The sequence below is a fragment of the Ylistrum balloti genome, unplaced genomic scaffold (genome assembly GCF_031769215.1).
Source record: "Ylistrum balloti isolate Yb309-2 unplaced genomic scaffold, AGI_CSIRO_Ybal_v1 Utg370294, whole genome shotgun sequence".
Taxonomy (NCBI): domain Eukaryota; kingdom Metazoa; phylum Mollusca; class Bivalvia; order Pectinida; family Pectinidae; genus Ylistrum; species Ylistrum balloti.
The window spans coordinates 746872-766885 of record NW_026782222.1 but is presented as its reverse complement, the minus strand read 5'-3'; the positions used below and the strand labels follow the sequence as shown (position 1 = coordinate 766885).

The following is a 20014-nucleotide window of genomic DNA, read 5'->3' as shown; positions in this document are numbered from 1 at the left end:
AACAACAGTTATTAATACAAATAAACGTAACAAAAATAAATGGAGTGAAAAAAAACACAACTCCAACAAACAAATACGAACGAAAGCAAAAGCTAACGAAACGTAAAAAAGCAAAGCAAAATATACGGTCGAATAAATAATACGACCGATAAAAAGCGAAAAAACTTCACGAAAAAACCGAACAGCGCAAAACACGTAGATACGCGCTCGGTGCGTGGAGTATAGCAAAATGGCCGAACAAAGGCCGAACAAAGGCCGGCCGATTAAGGCCTAAAAGCAGGATATATTAACTAAATAAACGTCTGCAAAGACTGTTATAGTTAAGGATGGGTTTAAAGCAATAAACCGATATATAAATAATCGGCTATAAGGTAGACTTAAGCTAAAAGGAAAAGGAAGGCACTCAGCTGAATATAGCACGTCCGCCCGCTCCGGTAGCCATAAAGATAAGAGGAAGGGAAATAACTCTATGTTCATGACGTGAAGGCTCATGGTCGTAGGGAGGGCGGGATTTTTGAATCTTTTGTTTTTGGGATACAAAGATGGGTGTAGGTACCATATTTGCATACTAAAGTTATGGTAATTATTACTGAAATGAAATAGGTGATTAAAGCTGTGAGAAAACAGGGGAAAAAATCCTGCCAAGTGCCCTGACAGGAATGCATGGAACCGGAGTCTTTGACTGCTGAGTGACCGTATTTAACACTATTACAAGCCAAACCGACCCAAACCTTTAACAATACTCCCCGTTTTTCTTGTGATTTCCTATACCTTGATCTGTTGGATTTGATCGGGTTTGATTAGGTGCTAATGAGAAAGAACAGGGAAAAACACATTTCTGCAGTGAGTTCTAACATGGATCAAAACGGGGTATCTGGCATGATACTACACTGCTTTATCAACTGAGCCAAGAAGTTCTTCCACCAGTGACAGAGACCTTATTTATCGCTATAAAGGATGACAAATCGACTAGCTCCTTTTTCAGCTTTTTCAGAGCAGTTTTTCCAACAAATGTCAGTTTAATATGTTTTTGCACTTGTATTTGGCAGCTATTCAATTTCCTGTCAATTTTTCATTGCATCATTTTAAGATTTACCTTATCCTGAGAGTGCAGGTGGGTATCTAGGGACTCCTGGGAACCATGTGCTGGCTTATCTCTCTCCCCAAAAAATAAAGACGTCCATCTACAACAGCCAAACCAATTCTATACAAACAAAAACGAAAATCTATATCTTCAAAAGAATCCAGTTTTAAAAAAATAATCTGTTATTTCAATGTGTTTAATCAGTAATTTTTTCTATATATTATCTTTCACAAAAGAAAAGAGAATATTGAAGAAAGTTACAAAATGAATTAATTTACCATCATTAAGCTGTTCTTTACATGATTAACTTCAGATATTGATACTATTAAAAGTTTAGAAATGAAAATGTTAATGGGCTAGAACAGTACATGTTAGTCCCAGACTATATTAGAATAGGGGTATCATACTGTTACATGATGAGAAACCAGATAAATCATTCATACATTCTCAGCACCTCACCAAAGCATTAAGTACCGCATTCTGTCAATAAATCACCCGATATTATAATTTACAGCACCAATCTGAATATTTGATCTAGTCATTTTTATGGTGTCCTTCTTGCTTTTTGGTGCACTCTTGTAGAAATATGGTTGGTAGCATATTCATCTATTTTAATTTTGCTTTAAGGTTTACTTTCGTCTACGGCCTTCATAATATAGCTAAATCAGTTCATAAATACACATATATTTCATTTATAAAGACATAGCAAAACATATCCCATTACCAATTATCTATCGCAGCAACCATTTAGAGAGTGAAGCACCCAGTGATGTAAGGTTCAACAGGAAAAGTAATGTGTTAACTCAATACCATTTTCTAGAATATATATCTTAATTCTAAAAAGTACCTCACCAAAGTGAGGCTGGTTCAAATCTTTTTTCTTCCTTCTTTGCCATATTTTCTGAAAATTATTTTGAATAACCAAATGAAATTTCTCTTTTGTTTTGATTCATATGTTATGTCATTTATGGTAATGATGCTGTTTATAAGTAAACTGCTTATACTATACCCATGAATGACTTTTTATAAGTTACTCACAATGGCTTCCAATATTGATATATAACTTGTCACATATCAAATATTGCTATCAATGTTACACAAGCAGCCATCACCTTAAGATGCAAGCTACAGTTATTCTGCAATGAGCCAAGGGGGCCAACATACACCAGATGGAAGTAGAGGATTGGCAAGTCAAGAGACCAGCATTTGAAGTACTGTAATGGATATTGATGGTTTGACGAGCAGACAAGGGTTTATCTCTAGGTAATTTGATAATTGACACTGCAGGATATGCATGTGCATGCAAGACCATTCAGCCTTAATTCTTTTTAAATCTATTTTTTTCAACTATGGTATTTATTTTTAATATAAAAAATAAATAAATTTAATGGTAATGCTTTGAAATTTGTCTTAAAAGCTAGAAACATTGATACAGTTTGATTACAATACCTAGTAAGGTCTTTGATGTGCATTTAAGGTTTTTATCATCACCTCTTAAAGTTTTACAATTTAATTGAAATTCAAATATATTGAACATCTGTTTAAAGTCAAACTAAAAAATGAATAAATTTACTTGTTAGTGACAAAGCAGGTTGATATATACAGCTAAATAAAAAAAGCATGATGCCTATTACAGTGTATATGAGGATGAATAAAAAGCAAGCTGTGGTAGATGTTTTAAATGGTAGAACCATACACATTGTAGCCATTTCCCTTCTTCAACACTTGAGTACTGTAAACAAACATAAATTTTAAAATAAACAAAAATAAAAACAGAAAAAAGGTCTGAATATGCTGGAAAACAAACAAAAATAAGAACAGAAAAGTTTAAGCCTTAATACATTGGAATCTTTAATCCAGCTTTCTGTTGATCTCCAGGATAAGGGGCCAAATATTCTGAAACCACAGGATTATCAAAGACAAGTTAAGAAAAATAAAGTGAAAATTTTCCATAAAACCTTGTCTGGTTTACTGTCACACCTTAACTACAACTGTGACTAGATAAGAATAAAGGACTGTAATCATAATACATTGTACTGTAAACATAAACTACTTAATCTAATTATAGTTTTGCTAATTGCAGTTGCTCTTAAATGCTTTTTTAACAAATGTTTGTGGTAAAATGATTCATTATTTGCTAATCTGCTCTAAATTTTCCAATCTTGTATTTCTTAAATCTATAGCAATTGTAAACCTATATTTCAGCAAAAGGAACCATTGCAGCACAGATTTATTTTATGTTTTTTTTTTTTAAATTCTTGTTCCTTGTACAAAGCCGAAAGACATAAAGGATTTCTTCTTGTTCTTGGGTTAGATAGTTTTAAACATATCAGACAGAGCTACAACAGAAAAAAACCCTCCATAGCTACTGGATCACAGGAAATCTACACAATCTGAGGCTATGTGCATCTGCTGAGTTCTCCAGACAATTTTGTGTGAATTGTTGCTGTCGGAAGAGCAGGGAAATTGATTTTACGACATCAGCACAATTTCCATTATAACATGCACAAAACTCTTACATGATAACCTCATACTAATCTATAGGATCAAGTCTGCAGGGACAAAAATGAAGGAACAATTTACAAGTTAAAAAAATACAACATAAATCCTAAAACTACAGATGTTGAGATCAGTGGACTTTTTTTACCTGCTCACTCAGCATTTTACAATGGAATATATTATTACCGGTATATATGTATTCCTACAGTGCCATGTAAAATATTTAAACAGAAATGAAACAGACAAGTCAGTCCCCAGGTACATATCTAAGCTTAAACATTTTCAGAATAACCATCATCCCCCAACATCTCCCAGGAAATTTACTTGGAGTACATATAAAATCAGTGGAATGATTTCATCTTTTCAGTGAACACAGATCAGCAATTGAAGTTTTAATTGTTAAAACAGGGCTTATAACACTGCAATCCTGTGAACATGAAGTCTTTGTTTTTTTTTTCTAAAAACGTCAGACACAAGAGAGATAAAAAACAGTAACTTTATTCACTATTCAATGATTTGTATACTATTGACGTTTTGCTTGAAACCAGTTCATACTAAATTCCAGAGATAAAGGTGCTATCTGGCCAGACAGCTTGCCTATAACCAAAGCTTAGTCTATCATTTAGCCTTATTTTTCCAACTGACCAATGCTAAGTCATACATCTGCATTCCTAATGCCACAGACGCTTTCACACAGTTCATTCTGCCCTATAGTATTAACACTGTCCATATCATTTGCCATATATGGACACAATTAATAATGCATACAAGTGTTGGGCTGGCCTATGCCTTTTTGTCAACACTTCTAAAATCTAGGTTAGGTTATGAACAGTGGATAATAGTACTCTTGCTTTAACTTTGAATAATTAAAATCTTAGAATTTGAATTACTTTGTTAATCGTTGTTTCACAAATTCTTTCATGAGCAATTAAACAAAAATTCTTAACCATGAGCAAGGCAATTGACAACAGACACTTCTCAGAATGAATTTATGATGTCTACAGATAGGCCACATCTGAAGACATTTTATTTACAGGAAACGATACTCAAGTAAAACAACTGCAAGATAAAATTTCAATGTTTATAAACAAATTTCAAATTATTTAAGAAGTAAAACATTCTAATGTATTTGTTTTATTGTCCATGTTCAAAATAAACTGCTTTTCTGATCAGGTTTTAAGGGTGGTGCATGACCATCTTTAAAAAGTTGATCTTTCAATTTTCACACATAAAAAGGCATTGCTTTCATACGTTTTTTTAAAACTCTATTTGATGATTAAATGTATATCTTGACCAGGAGCATACTTTTCTTAACATAACATGATCTCAAGCTGTATCTAGAGCAGTGAGGACATATAACGTTTGGCTACATAAGCAATATGAAGAATGTGCCAGAAAGTTGGTTAGCAGTGACATAGTGTGTTGGATTGAATTTTGCTGTATGTATTTAACAACCAAGGCAGCAAGATGATAAGTATAAATCTGAAGAGTTGATGCTTGATATTATTAACTTTAATCAATATTACCTATTCCAATCTTTGTGGCAGATTATGTGGTAGTTTTCTGTCAGCCTTGATGTTTTTATCTTTACATGTGCTGTGTGCAAATCACTATGGAATTCAAAAGCTAAATATAGCGTTTTAATTTACATATATTCAGTTTGATCAGATAAGTTTCCTTCATTAGTTTTGTAAGAAGGCATTTTTCAGAAGCCAATACGGATAATTTCTTCAGCAAAGACTAATCTTTAAGCAAAGAATAACTGAAGTGACTCTCGTGGATGAGTACATACCACCTGTCGTATGTTTGAGTGATCTCCAATTCAATATAATTTGCTTATGTAATCATGACCCCAGTTTTCAGCTGAATTTACTTAAGATTATACAGCTGAAAAGTCACATTAATTCATTACCAAACCATATATATGTGTTTCACACTGTGTCATTCATCTGATGAAGGTGACAGTGTATTTATCGAAACATCATACAATTTTCTAACCTTTTCTTACCATCGTGATTTAAGAACTTTAATTCTTTACATTTTATTTAGCGACATATAGATAAAACACTGGTTTACAAAAGTTTCTAGACATCATGAGAAACTTTTATGCGAGATTGTTTAATAACACAGAATAGACAAAAAATAAATAACAGAAATATGATTATAAAACTGTTCAACACTTAGTCAAAAATGTTTACGTCACACAAAACATGTAAAGACAGGACACTGAATTACATGTTCTTACTTTTCCTCTGTTCGGCTCACGAGCGCTATCCTGCCGTAATCCCAGGCAATCTTTCTCAGAATGGCAAATAGTAAGATGAGCACCTTAAAGACAAACATCATACGTCTAAACACATTTTTTCAATTATTTTGATTAAAACTGAAAATGATGGTGATTAACTAAGATTTACCATCTGGCAACTGATATTGAAGATAAAGAAGACATTTGATGTGAGGTACTTAAAAAAAATCTTCAATTTAATGGCCCAAAATGGATTGAACTCCCTTGTATATAAAGATGAATGTTTCAGAAATCTGTAAATCAGGATTAAATATGTTTAGAGGATCATGCTGATGTTATAATAACCATTGACAACAGGTAGAAACCTACCACCCATCCGATGCTGTTGATGATGAGAGTGAAAGGAATTTCTCCATATTCTCCTCCTGTGAAGTCATATTTAGTTTGATTGTGGGACCAGAAAACTCCACACTGCTCTTCTGTTGGGGGCCCTACTGGAGGAGATGTTGATGGAGGCCCTGGCCCCAAGGAATCCATCACTGAAGGATATAAAATCTCAAGCAGGTGTCACTTGCAGCTTTATAAAGAAGTCATATCCTTAATGTGAAACCTGAAATTAAAAAAACAAAAGAAACCTTTATACAAGTTTTGTATAGTTTATCTACCAGTCTTTTCTGTAATGTTTACCCAGATTTAGTTACTACAAATCAATAATGATGCCGAGGGGAAGGAGGAGGGGGAGGGGGGAATTATAGCTGATTTCATTGCGACCTGAAATGATTAGTTTGTGAGTAGTGTCTGAAATCTCCTTGACAAGGATTCTCTCACTACAAACAAATATATGGAAACCAGCATTCTCTAAATTTCCTTGGAAATGTCCAGAAGCATTGGTGAGGTCACTAGTATCGGTTGATAAGAAGAAATGTTGCATGTACATTGATCCTTTAATGTTAAAGATACCACTCAATACTGTACAATGTCAGAGGTAATGTGAAGCAATGGTCAGCAGGCTTATATATCGACACAGGGATACGTCGGAATAGCGTATATTGTCTCTCTACAGCAGGGACTTCCCATGGGAGACATTAAGCACATGGAAAGTTTTGTATCAGATAGCGAATAATGGCTCTAAAATGGAGACTGGCATGGCTGAAGGATACCTCATGTTTGCAAGAAAGTGTTTTAACATGCATACACTGATGAACCCTGGGAAAACTTACAGTACACCAAAGCTTATAATGAATTTATTCTAACATATCAAACCATCAGTCTTTTCCTCAAAAGCAATCAAAATATGAACACGTCATCAGGTACTTAAATTTAAAAGAAAATTCCACTGAGTGAAGTTAAATAAGATATCCTGTAAATAACTGATCAATATTTATGCTTGTAATACACTCATGTCAACTTGATGGTGAGGTTTGGATATTCAGAGATATTCCCTTCTCTCTGATGATACTTCTCTCTTTGTCAATGATACTTCTCAAAGGATGAGTGGATTCTTTATAGGGTAATCAATATAACTATATACTAGTGTTTATATAGAGGGTATGAAACTATGGTACATACACATACACTCTCATCATAGTGACTGAAAAGTACAGAAGTATATCTTCAAGCAGAAGAAAAAATTCCACACTAAAAAATGTTTTCATCTTGGTCATGATCAAACAGTTTAAAATTATCAAAAAAATAAATAAACAAATTAATGCGAAATCTAGATCGCTCTCAGCTATTTTACAAACAAAAATGTCTACAAAGAATCACAAAAAAGAGTTCCCTATTTTGTAGTCATTGGAATAAAAAAACAATCGAATGTTTGGAAAGTTTTTCTTAATAGCTCGTTAATTTTTTCATGAACTGCAGAAAAACAATTAATGATGGTGAAATCCAAGAAAAAAGTTCAAGATTTGCACACCACCAAATATAACTATTCATGGATGTCTTTGTTAGAATTTACTACCATTTATAACGACAACAAAATTTTACTTTAATGGAAAATCAAATTTTACAAAACAAAAAAAAAAAAAAAAGTATAATCATTTCAGGCTAATTTTCCCTTACTTCTATTCTTATCTTCAAAAGCCAGATCAGTTACCATTTTATAAATACAATTGTTCTGAAGCCAAAACCCCATTTTTGCCATTATTTTGATATTTGATAGCATTACATCTCACATCAAATTCAATTGTCCAACTTTCAGAAAATTTCTCATATCAAAGGCATGGACAATTCAATGGAAAAGATTCTCAAACATATGAAATGGCTTTATCAAAAGGAATAAAAGCATTCAAATAAACATTTTCAATACAGAAATTGTTTAGTGGAGATATTGACGGTCCAGGATTGAAAGTACAACCTACTGGTCTTGTACTGCCTGTCACACTGACTGTCAGTGCCAATTACATGAAATGTTTCCCACTAGCTCTACTCTCACATATGGTGATCTATTTTCTATATTAACAGATATTAAACCCTTATAAATATACACTCCAGAGAGATGAACTCTGGCTACGATATAATGAATGTTTCAATCAACCGGCCATCTATGTATTAAACATTACTGGTACTTACACAGTTCAGGGATCATAGCATGGCCTTCATTTTGGGGATCCCCTGAAAAATCTACACAGGATTTGGGGAAATATCTTTGTTGTGGATTTATCTTTACTGTACCATTATGTTTGAAAAAAAAATCCCAATACCAAAAACCTTCCCAGTGTTATGCATATCTACTAAAAATCTGATATTTTTATTTGGCAGAATATTGATGTGAAATACTTGCAATGTTTCAGTTTTGTAACTTCTTGTCATTTTGAAGTCAACATCACTAGAAAATGCTATTGTTATTCATATGTGCACCTTTCATCATGTAAATGACTTAACAGGAAAAATATCCATAAAAGACAAATACAGGAAATGGAAACACATTTATATTTGTTTTTTTTTTCAAACTTATTAATACATAGTATTGTTAATTAGTGGGTATTCCAGTCATAATTTGGTTTTCTATAATCTATTAACATAATCTTTTCTTATATTCAGCAATAAGCCCATGTCTGATAATAAGCCCATCATTATTCATGTTCTGCAATAAGCCCATGTCTGATAATAAGCCCATCATTATTCATGTTCTGCAATAAGCCCATGTCTGATAATAAGCCCAAATACAACTATTGTGGTTTCAGTAGAAAGCTGCACAATGCTGTGTCCTTAGTCTGTACCATTAATAACCCAACCTACTTAAAACACATAATAAAAAAAGTCTATAGGTGTTGTAGTCTCCATTTATAATTACTTGTCCTTATCAACCATGGAAACCAGAGAGTCGGAAACCAATGTCTCTACAAGGAAATTATGGTTACTCTACTGATTCATTTCAGAAAGTGAACTGTACTTGGTAAACAATCGAAACAAGACACTGAATTCCCAGTCTGATATAATATCATAAATTGTTTTGAAAGTACATATTGCACTGACTGTCATCAGATATATGTCTGATACTCTTGTTAATTTAACATATGTACAAAATAAAGACTTTATCATGCTGTAGTTATTTAACATCAAAGAAAATGGATACATCACAATTTCTGTAATTTCTTGTTGTAGCTGCAGATTACACACCCCGACTTTAAAAAAAATGCCTATCCGAGTGATGACGGCAGGTATGGTTACCATGATGATATTGCCCGACACTTTCACAATAATATGTCCACACTCAGACTTAGACAAGTGTGTAATGGAAACAAAATCTACAGGGTAACACAACCTCCCCTTCCTGTAAATGACCATTAGAGCTGTGCTTCCAGGACCAACTCATTGTACAGTAAACATGGTCATTGATGGATTAATCCTTCACAACGAAATATAAACTGCGATCAGCACAATGCTTGTATAATCTGTCATCATTTCATTTTATAATGCACTTGCTGTAACGGCACGGAGATTCAAATCAAAATGATCTTGATGTACTATGACCGAAACAAACAAAAGGATATATGTATGGAGAAAACAAATGTCAATTCACATCAATCAAATCTTGAAACTTAAATAATCTCCCTTCAAAATCTCCATCTGTTTTATCTGAAAACTCCAATTACAGCTCACGGTTTTTCCAATCAATATTTCTGCTTCCCCTTGAAATGACATTCACTTTCCTGGATCAGCAAAATGACAAGGAAACATTACTTTGTTGGAAAGTCAAATTTATCAGTATTTGGGTTCAAAGCATGATGACAAACATGTTTATATTGTTCAATCTTTATACCATTATGTCAAACTGCAATTCTAGCCAAAACAGATCTGTGTATGCTCCTATGAACTGCCATTCTATTCCCAGTCTCTGCTTTCATACCACAATAATCTCATGTGATTATACCACTATGAACTGGTGTTCTATACCCAAGATGTATGCACTTATAACAATGGTGAGTAAGCTAAAGTGAAGTACCACATCTGTTACTGAACTTGGCCCCTGCTTACAGTGTTCTCAATCAACTTGATAAGCATACGGAGTATTGCTAAAGCAATACATATCCCCTACTGGCCCCAACCAGCTAATACACTGTTATTAATTACAGAGGTAGTGTTTGGTGTTAATTTGGAGGAAAAAATGTACACAATTGATAGAGATTTTCTAAAAATAGAAATCCTGACCCTGACCATGACTTTGACCCAATAGCCTTGAAATTCAAATTTATTTAAGACATTTAAGCCCTTTAAAAGTGAGGGAATTTTCATGAAAATCCCCAAAGGAGAGAAGTTGCTAGAGACCTGACAATGATTTTCTAAAAACATTTAGTGACATTGATCTCGACTCTTCCAAGATATTCAAGTTTTTTATAAGTACATGAAAACTGATGAAAGAGAGTGCAGCTTTCAGAGCACTGACAATGACTTTCTAAAAATACAAAATGACCTTGACCCTTGTAAATGTGGTTTCATCAAAATCCCATAGGGAATGAAGCTGCTACAGTGCTGACAAAGGTTTTTCTAAAAATTGCAACAGTGAGATTGACCCAACAACTCTGAAACTCATATCTGTGTGATGCATTTTGGGCTTGTGTGCGTGAAGAAGATTCTTTAAAGGAAGGAAGTCTCTAGAGCACTGAGAGACGTCACAGATGCAGAGACAGACAGATGAGAGGAAATAACTAGAGTTCCCCTCTGCTTTCACCAGAAGGGGACTAATTATCAAACTAATCATGGAAATCGTTACCTGGAACATTGGCATTTATACATAGTTCCATTCAATGTAAATATTTGCATCAGAAACCATTGATTATACACCAGTAGTCAATGATTCATAAAGACAGGTGAGGACAGGTACAACAATGGAGTTTAATCACAATCAATAAGGGATGAGAGAAATCAGAATATTGTCTATAGTAAAGGTGTATTCTATAACAGCTACACTCTACAATATGTACTATACATGTATGAGGCCATTATGACCAACCCTGTCAATCATATGTAGCAATATCTGTATATATGATCAACACATGTGAATCTGGCTTTTAACAAACTCACGACTTGATCTCGCCTTCAAATAACATTGAAATTCCACAAGAAACAGTTCTACAAACTGGGCACTAATCACATGTATATGAACAAGATGTCTGGTGAAAATATAACATATCCAAAGCAATGCACACTACATCTTATTTGATTTCCAGGTAGGGAATCCATCTGGTGAAGTATTCAATGTTTAAGTCAGACAGAGGTCATTGTCAGCTTATCAGTAATACTTGTATCATGAATTATGAATATGATAGATCTGCTTCCCAGCATATTACATCACCCATGACCTGTGTCTTGGTTGAGGTCTTCTTCCTTCCTGACTGTACTGTCTCTCTAAGTGCCATTCATAGTTGTTAAAACTGATGTAACCACAACACACAAGAAAATGATTACTAGACATGACTGTTCTATGCAAACAGAATCTGATCAGGTCTCAAATTTGATGTTATGATACTCTGGAGTAAATATAAATCAAATCTGTTGAGATGACCTCAAGATAAGACCTTGATTTTGAAGGGGACAGGACGGATGAACATGGGTAACTACGTGACCCCTTGCCCCCTCCTCCCCCCTTCTAATCTTCCCCTCACACAACACCATTAAATGGCAGAGGCATACAGATTGTGCAACAATGAAATTGAAATCGAAGTCATTGTCATTTCTTGTACCACATATAGAATGCTCCATCAATATAATGACAAGTCATCTCTGTACAGACAAAACTTTTTGATTACAGAAAACCAAACACCAACATATCATCACCACCTCACCAATATCTATAATCGATAGTCGTCAAGTCAAAGTAGTTGAGTTTCAATTGCACCACAACGATCAACAGTACATGTTTAGGTAAAAATAATTGCAGACTGAAGAGACAGACAGTGCCGTAACTATATTACAGACTAGGAAATTAGGCATCTACTTTCAGTGGACCACAAATACCTTTAGTGCTCAAAAGTGTCTACATACAATTTAACACCTAGCTGCCCAACTAGCTCAATTTCCACAGGCTTGGTCAATTATCATATATTGTACCTATGTTTCTCAGGGAAATAGCAGGACCTTCTCGTATTTTAACAGAAACTCTTGTTTGGCCAGTCTCTGCTGAGTAGTCCATCCATCTGTCTTTGACACTAACTTAGTATACAATGTGCGTCTCTTGAACAATTTTAACTGGATTGATTATGAAAACCTAATTATCGTTCTAGCAAAATCAGTTTCTAGGCCATGTTTACATGTGTTGCAGTAATTATCTGCACGAGAATTTTCATTATATAAATCACCTGTGGCCAGAGGACAAACTTCAAATGTATCATTATCAAGTCTGTAACTTCTCATCATTAAATTTTCATCAAAATGACTAAATCAGTACATATTCTAATAGTTCATGTTATAGTTCCTAAATCTCTAATAATAATAAATCATCATCTTACAAACTTGAAATGACTTCAATAATTTGTTCTTAAAAATTCTATCAAATCTAGATAATTTCTTAAAATATGAAATAGATAAATGTACTAAACAGGCAGTGTTAAAGATTACAAACATCACATGGATTACTATATTTACCTACAGATTGTCAGAAATTCCATTTGGAAATTATGTACATACAGCATGTGTGCATATCATATATATCATATATATATATATATTAACTATACTGGTACATTACATGGCTATACATACATAGCTAAACAGATTCTATGGTGTAATGTTTTGGAACTTCAAGTGATAACTTTAAAGTCTATAAAGGATGACTTGAAAAATAAATTTCCACTGACTGATTTTGAACAACGTAGACAATGTTTAAAAACATACCTCATGTGTACAAAAACCTCCTGCTGTTAATACACAATCCTGTAGTTAGCTGCTATCAAGTCAACACACTTTATATAATATTATATCTTAAGATAAAGGTATAAACATCATATGACAATGATATGATATAAATCACTAAATAAACAGGGATCTGCCAAATGATTTTCTAATTCACATTCCCACTAGTGGCTTCAGTGGTAGAAATACTGGTTGACATATAACTATAAATCACTAATACCTCAATTAAAATTTTTTGAAAGTTTCCATACACGAGTGAATGCTTTGCTATAATGACTTAACTGCAAATTAACGAGAATACAGTCACAAATTTCTGCATCATCAGCAATTTGGATGGGTTCTCATATATCCTGTATTTTTACATTACCACTAGCAAATTTTAAATTCTGTTTCATATTTTATAGACTGAAACCAACACAACCAAGAAAAGATGAAAAGATTTTTCTGAAGCAGTCTATTGAATATTGTCAAGGTTGAAGCAGTATTCTTCAAGCAAAAAAAAGGTTATACATTTATTTACATATGAAAAGAATTTTATCAAACATCACTGAATTTGGCCATATGTGAAGGTTTTGCATCTTATTTACTTCTTGCATATGAAGCAAATACTCAAAATCTGATTCACAGACACAATTTTCAAAGCTAAAACATATGACAAGGCTGAAACAGTAGTTTTGGTATACTTCTACTCGCCATATGGTTAATTTGAATTACAACTAGACTATTAGATCAATGTGATATCAATTTACTAATAAATCCAAATAACAACTGCTTCCATACAATCTTAGTAAATGATGTATATTTTAGGTAAGTTATGAATTTAAGCCTTATCATAAATTGTCGTGTCACTCAAACATGTATTATCAATAATGAAAACCATTGTTAGGAAGTAGTGTGTACCATATGGCAGAGTCCGTGAAAACTGGAAAGCACAGTCTAGTATACTTTGACTGCTTGTCGGTGATATCACTTGACAACAACTAGATCCTTCAAATTACTGACAACTAAGGATCAGAAAGTTTAATATATAAGCCAACATCCGCCAGAGAATCAGGACACAAACATGTACCAGATGTTGATCCATATGTCAACGTTTTTAACGCACTATTGACTCGGACCAGATAGGAAAAGGTAACATCATTTGTTTAAGGTGATGAATAATGCATAAGGCACAGAAACCTACCTTTGTGGATAAAATTATGAGAATCCAAGAGAAACAACAATGAAGGAGTATGGAGTACCTATATCCGTGTAGTATATCGAGCCAGCAGACACTCAATGTACTAGCCTCACAGCAGATACAAACAGCCTGGCCCCAAAAATCAATACTAATTTTTGTTATCCTCCAAACACAGCAGCTGAAATATCACCCTGTAAAGTTCCTTATGAATTGAATGCTTCTGTTTACGTAGGCTGAAATAATGCTTTAGATTTAGTTGACTTCTGATTCAATGACTTTCTGCTGTTTTATGACAGCTGAAATTTAATCAAGTGTCCAAGTTAACAGGTATCAATATTCCATAGAACTGTATGCAGGCAGCTTGCCTAATTAAACAGTGAAGGCTAGTGTAGGACTGGCATCTTCAATCAATATCTAAATAATCACCCTGAATAGCTGTCACTTATTCAAACATCAGAGGATCAGAGTGGGTCTAACAGTCTTCCAAACATCAGTAGCATTAGAAGTTCAGTCCTGTCTATACTGAATATACTTGTGATGTCCAATATTAAATCAGACATCATGTCCCATTATATCACAACTCTCACTGATCCTAATAAATGACAACCATAATCTAAAGTTAATTTGTATTATATGTACTTCAAATTATAAGATAATCTTGCAATTGCACAAATGTGTCGAGATGCTTACTTCTTAATTTATCTTCATTATGAATTGTCTCCCTTAGATAATGAGACATAAGAACAAAATTATCTCAGACATGAAACTGAGTAAATTATCTTTTTATGTATTGTAGAATGAACACAGATATTGGCATAATGTCATAACTTACTTTGATCGACCTAGATTTACATGACAGTTATTTCCTGCTAAGTCAATTTTTGTGTTACTAGTGAACAAAAGTCAATTCAGCATAATAGTGATCTTGGCCCTGACCTTTGAACCTCTAAATACAAATTTATTCCAGAAATTCTCATTCCACTGTATAAAATTTCTTAAAAATTCAGTTTGTGAGTACCTTGTTTTCAGTTGAGAACGTGACATTACCTAATTGGATGTCAAAGGTTTGAAAGACAAGTGTCATCGATACCAATATTTTTGTGAAAATGTTTGTGAGTTTCTAGGGTCTCTTCCCAATACCAATATTTTTGTGAAAATGTTGGCAACTGACAGACAAACTCACAACACAGGGTTCTGAGAGATGCAAGATGATGAAGATTTTTAGGAAGTTTTAATCATCTTTTTGGGAAATATTCCAGTTTCTGGTCTGTTGTTGTTTACCTTATTCTCATTTAAGAATGTGACATTACATACTTGGATTGACAAAGATTTAAATGGCAGGTGTTGTTAATGAAGCAGAAGATGTATACCTTTCAGGAATATTTAGTATAAATCTCTCTTTTGTACATATTTTGCCATAGTTTCATTGAATTGTGGTTTCACTTTTGTTAACATGTTAGTGTTTTCTTTATCTTTTTTCCACCCTTTTCATTGTTTTCAAAATACATGACCTTCCAAGTTGTTTGTCATGTGGTAACTAATCACTATCATCATCAAAACCTACAAAGGATTTTTCATAAAAAAATCCATCTACTGCATCTTGAGTAAAAGATGTTTGGTGACTTCAGTCCAAGACATTTGCAATGCAGTAACCTACATACCATGTTTTATAGGAGGCAGGATTCAGATATTATAAACCTGATGTCCTTTTGAAATTATTGAATACAATATAAAAAATCATAACCATTTATTTCTCCCTATCTGGTTTTGACATTTATTATGACCATAATAATTTATTTATATTTTCCTCAGTCACCTCCCAAGTTTCAACATTTTAGGCCATTGGTGTCAGTGAAAAGTCCTATATTGTAAGAGGAAATTCTATATGTACTTGTTAAAAGAGATTGCTGTGTCTTTGTTTAATCTTCTATACTGGATCTATTAATTATACCAAAAATAGAGAATGCATTGTTTCAGAAGGATCTTCACTTTATTCCTAATATCATCAAAGAATCTTAAGATTTATCTGTACTATTCTTTTCTTTTCTATATTCTGAATTCTTTGTTGTATTGATAGATAATACTATCATTCATCAAAAGAAATATAAAGATCCCTGGATTAACAAAAACATTTTGTACTGTCAAAATCCAATTGGTGAGCATCAGACTAACAAGAAACTCATTTGGCCTGTGAGCCTATATCCTTCATCTGTTCTGAACCATAGATTGTAGATATAAGACATTATTCTGTGTTCATTTCAAGCTTAGTAGCTATTCTTTACAAATTGTTACTGGTAAAATTACAAAATTCAGTATTACTTTATTATTCAAATGAAGCTATCAGTAGATTCTGATATATTTAACCTCTTGACATTAAAACTGCATGGTCAAGGCTATACATTGGCCAGATTGTGAATGATTTAAAACTATGTTAGCAGAACCAACCACTGTTACATCTTACATTGTGCAATAAGAGATTTTTCGGATTTTAATATTTGAGTTTGAGCACAAAGAGTGAACAAAAACCAATTTGAACTTCCAACTATTTGGTAATGGTGGGCTAACCACTAAACAGTTTTTTTTTAAATACAATACACATTTTTCTTTATAAGCTACTTGACTCTAGTCCAAATTATTATGGCATTCTATCAACTTTTATAATAAGATGTATTAAGACTAATATTTTATAATAAAAATAGTCAATAACACATTAGAATAATTTTGCCTAATTGTAAGCATGCTCGGTTTAAAACATGCTTTACACATGGGGTCAGTGGGGCCTCACTCAGTGAAAATGAATTTAATATTGTAATATAATATAATATTTTATAATAATCTGAGTATTATAATAGACTAATATGACCAGTGCTCCAACACCTTTTATACTTTTAGTTCTCATTTCACTAAATGATTGATTTGTCCACATACATATGATGCATGATAATTATTGACACTTTAATAAGAAAAGTTCTCTCACTACTGTGGCAATCTGAATCCAGCAGATGACCACACAGCTGATCCTGCTGCACACAACAACTATCAAAATAAACATACATTCCTAAAAGTTTGCATACATCATTTCTTTGCTACTCTGAAATAATCATGTGGATTTGATGCATTTTACAAAATACAGTACAAACTAAAATATTGGTCCATATTTTTTCCTATAGAAACTCATGCATGCTGATCCACAATTGCTGGTACTGATAAATGCAAAATATGACTTCCATTTTACAAGATTATCCATTTAGAATATATTCTTTTGTTGTTTTTGTGTATGAAAGGTTTAAATATTATTATATAAAATGAAATCACGACAATGTTGAAAATATTTGATACTTCAGTTCAATTCAATTTTGGTGTTGGTAGAATCCCTCAAAACACTGATGTGAAAATGTGAATGTCCAAAAATGAGAGTTCAAGAACAACATGATCAATCAATAATGTAAATGCCTTAGTAAGAAATGTGTATCGGCCCCAAAAATTAAGATTTCGTCATGATTCCAACGGATATAAATACAACACGACTGCCATGGACATTGGAACCGGAACAGTCTCTATACTTTCATGGGGTGTTTGAGGTGTTCGAGCATAGGTTCCAACTTCCTTCAATATCTACCAGTACACTGGTTTGGTTTCACCAACTGCCAATATTTTAACAACAACTATACGTGATTCAAATATAGCTGAAGTTTACCCAACAATAACTGAAATTGTTGACATGTACTCAGGTTAAAACTGCGAAAACTATGTTAAGTAACTGAGCACTGGTCAGGCGAGTCTAATTTGGTTTTCAGCAGGTCAAGGATAACAACCAATTTGATAACAACCAATTTGTTTGGTATATGATTAATCATACAAATGCAAAAGATAAAATTTATTTGCACATGGGGAATGTACCTCCGGCCTATAAGGTTTATATTATGATAGTTCAGTCATAGATGTTCAACATCTTTAAGTAAAAAAACCTTTACCTTGTCATAAATTAATGCAACTGTTAGTAAAATATTTCAAAAGTTACTATTTAAACTATTTAAACGATTTCAGTCATTTTTAAAAACAAATCCATGTCCTGTTCACAAGTTGAGATGATCAACACAAGATTAAATATACTCTTAAAAGTTATATTTAAATATATCAGTGTTTAGAATAGATACAAAAAGAATTAAATATATTTGACAGGTGTCCTAAAAATACAAGACCATGAATGCTGTAAAGTACAGGAACTGAAGTTATTACAAATTGTCATATGACTTTGCAGACGAATTCGATGACGACATCTTCTCGTGCATTGTTGAAAGCTCTTCTCGACATCGAATATAACTGTACAGTACAAGTTATCATAATCCGATTAGATAATGCTGATATTGCTTACCCGAAAACTTCGATTGACGTCAGCGTTCCTGATGTTTATAACGTGTAGTAGGCCTGTGTGTATATTATTGACATTCATGTACGATATTTCTTCTTCAGCAACGTTAAGACTAATGATGGATCCGAAAACAGAACATATTCCCGGAATCAGACACGCAATCAGCTGTTGGAATTTTCAAGATATTTTTCCTACGTTTGTAATTTCATTTTCGAAACTGCGAAGAGGATACGTTTTAAATAAACGTTAGAGAATTTAAATCAAGAAGTTTAAAAAATCTTCAAAATTTACAAAATGATAATTAAGAAATTATTAAAACTAAGTAGGAAATTGCCTCCGTTTTTAGTTGTCTAACAATTCAAGCGCCAAGAAGATTAGGATTTATTCGAGCTTTGGGCCTGCTTGATTTGAGCTTACCGTGTTGGATCAATGAAATAGGCAACGGGCTCAATCCAATTGTCCATAGCAGGGTGATTTATGCATATGAAATATATTTTATGACACAATTCATTAAATCCCATTTAGTCATTATCTTTCAAGTCGGTCCCAAATAGGGCCACTATGACTGCCATTTTGACACGCACACAATTTAAACTTCTCTTCCATCTCCGCTATTGTTATGGACCTGAACATGTAGACTATTGGGACGTTAAGGAACACCAATGTTACAATATGTTTCGCTCTCGTCTGTCAAAATTCTCTTGACATGGTGGCAGCAAAGGTGATCGTCATTACCCAGTCATAACACTTACATTAAACTTCTTCCCAAGTTCTTCCAATGGAAGTGATCCTGAGATGGTCTTGACTCTCGGGTTGGTCAAAAATCCCATATGATCGTCACGACCATCATCTTGAAAAAAATGAAAAATTAAGCGAAGAAAAGAGTGCTTGTTTTGTTTTTTTAAATGTTAAAATTAAGAATTGTTTTAACTAATTAAAAATTATCCCCACCACTACTGCTGCTAATAACATTGATGGAACCTTATTATTGTTTCGCCAAACAAAATGTGTAGAAGGAACGTGTCATGATTATGTTAAAACATTTTTGTGGGTTAATTAATATATAAAATATGTGTAGAGTATTGTCCGTCGTTTTACGAGGAAACTGGCAAACGTATCATTAGTTATTTAGAATTACTGTAAAATAACGTCTAGTCTGTTTTGAACAGCACTGGTTCCTGAAAATTTGGCCTCCCAAATTTTGGTGTGACCTGGTCGCATTACCTTTGTGAACAATTTTATAAGACGAGAGTAATTTTGGAAATTACAGAGTTGCTT

At 33.2% G+C, this 20014-nt stretch overlaps 1 protein-coding gene across 1 annotated transcript; it reads right to left on the bottom strand.

The window, feature by feature from the left end:
• Positions 1-1096: 1096 nt before the first annotated feature.
• LOC132553083 (calcium permeable stress-gated cation channel 1-like) lies at positions 1097-18805 on the bottom strand (the record flags this gene model as incomplete). The annotated part of the gene is made up of 5 exons (XM_060217293.1): positions 18740-18805; positions 6198-6438; positions 5829-5911; positions 2781-2816; positions 1097-1184 (listed from the first exon to the last, which is right to left on the bottom strand). Coding segments are annotated over exons 2-5 (375 nt in total), but the record flags the coding sequence as incomplete, so codon positions are not given.
• Between the last annotated feature and the right edge of the window lie 1209 nt (positions 18806-20014).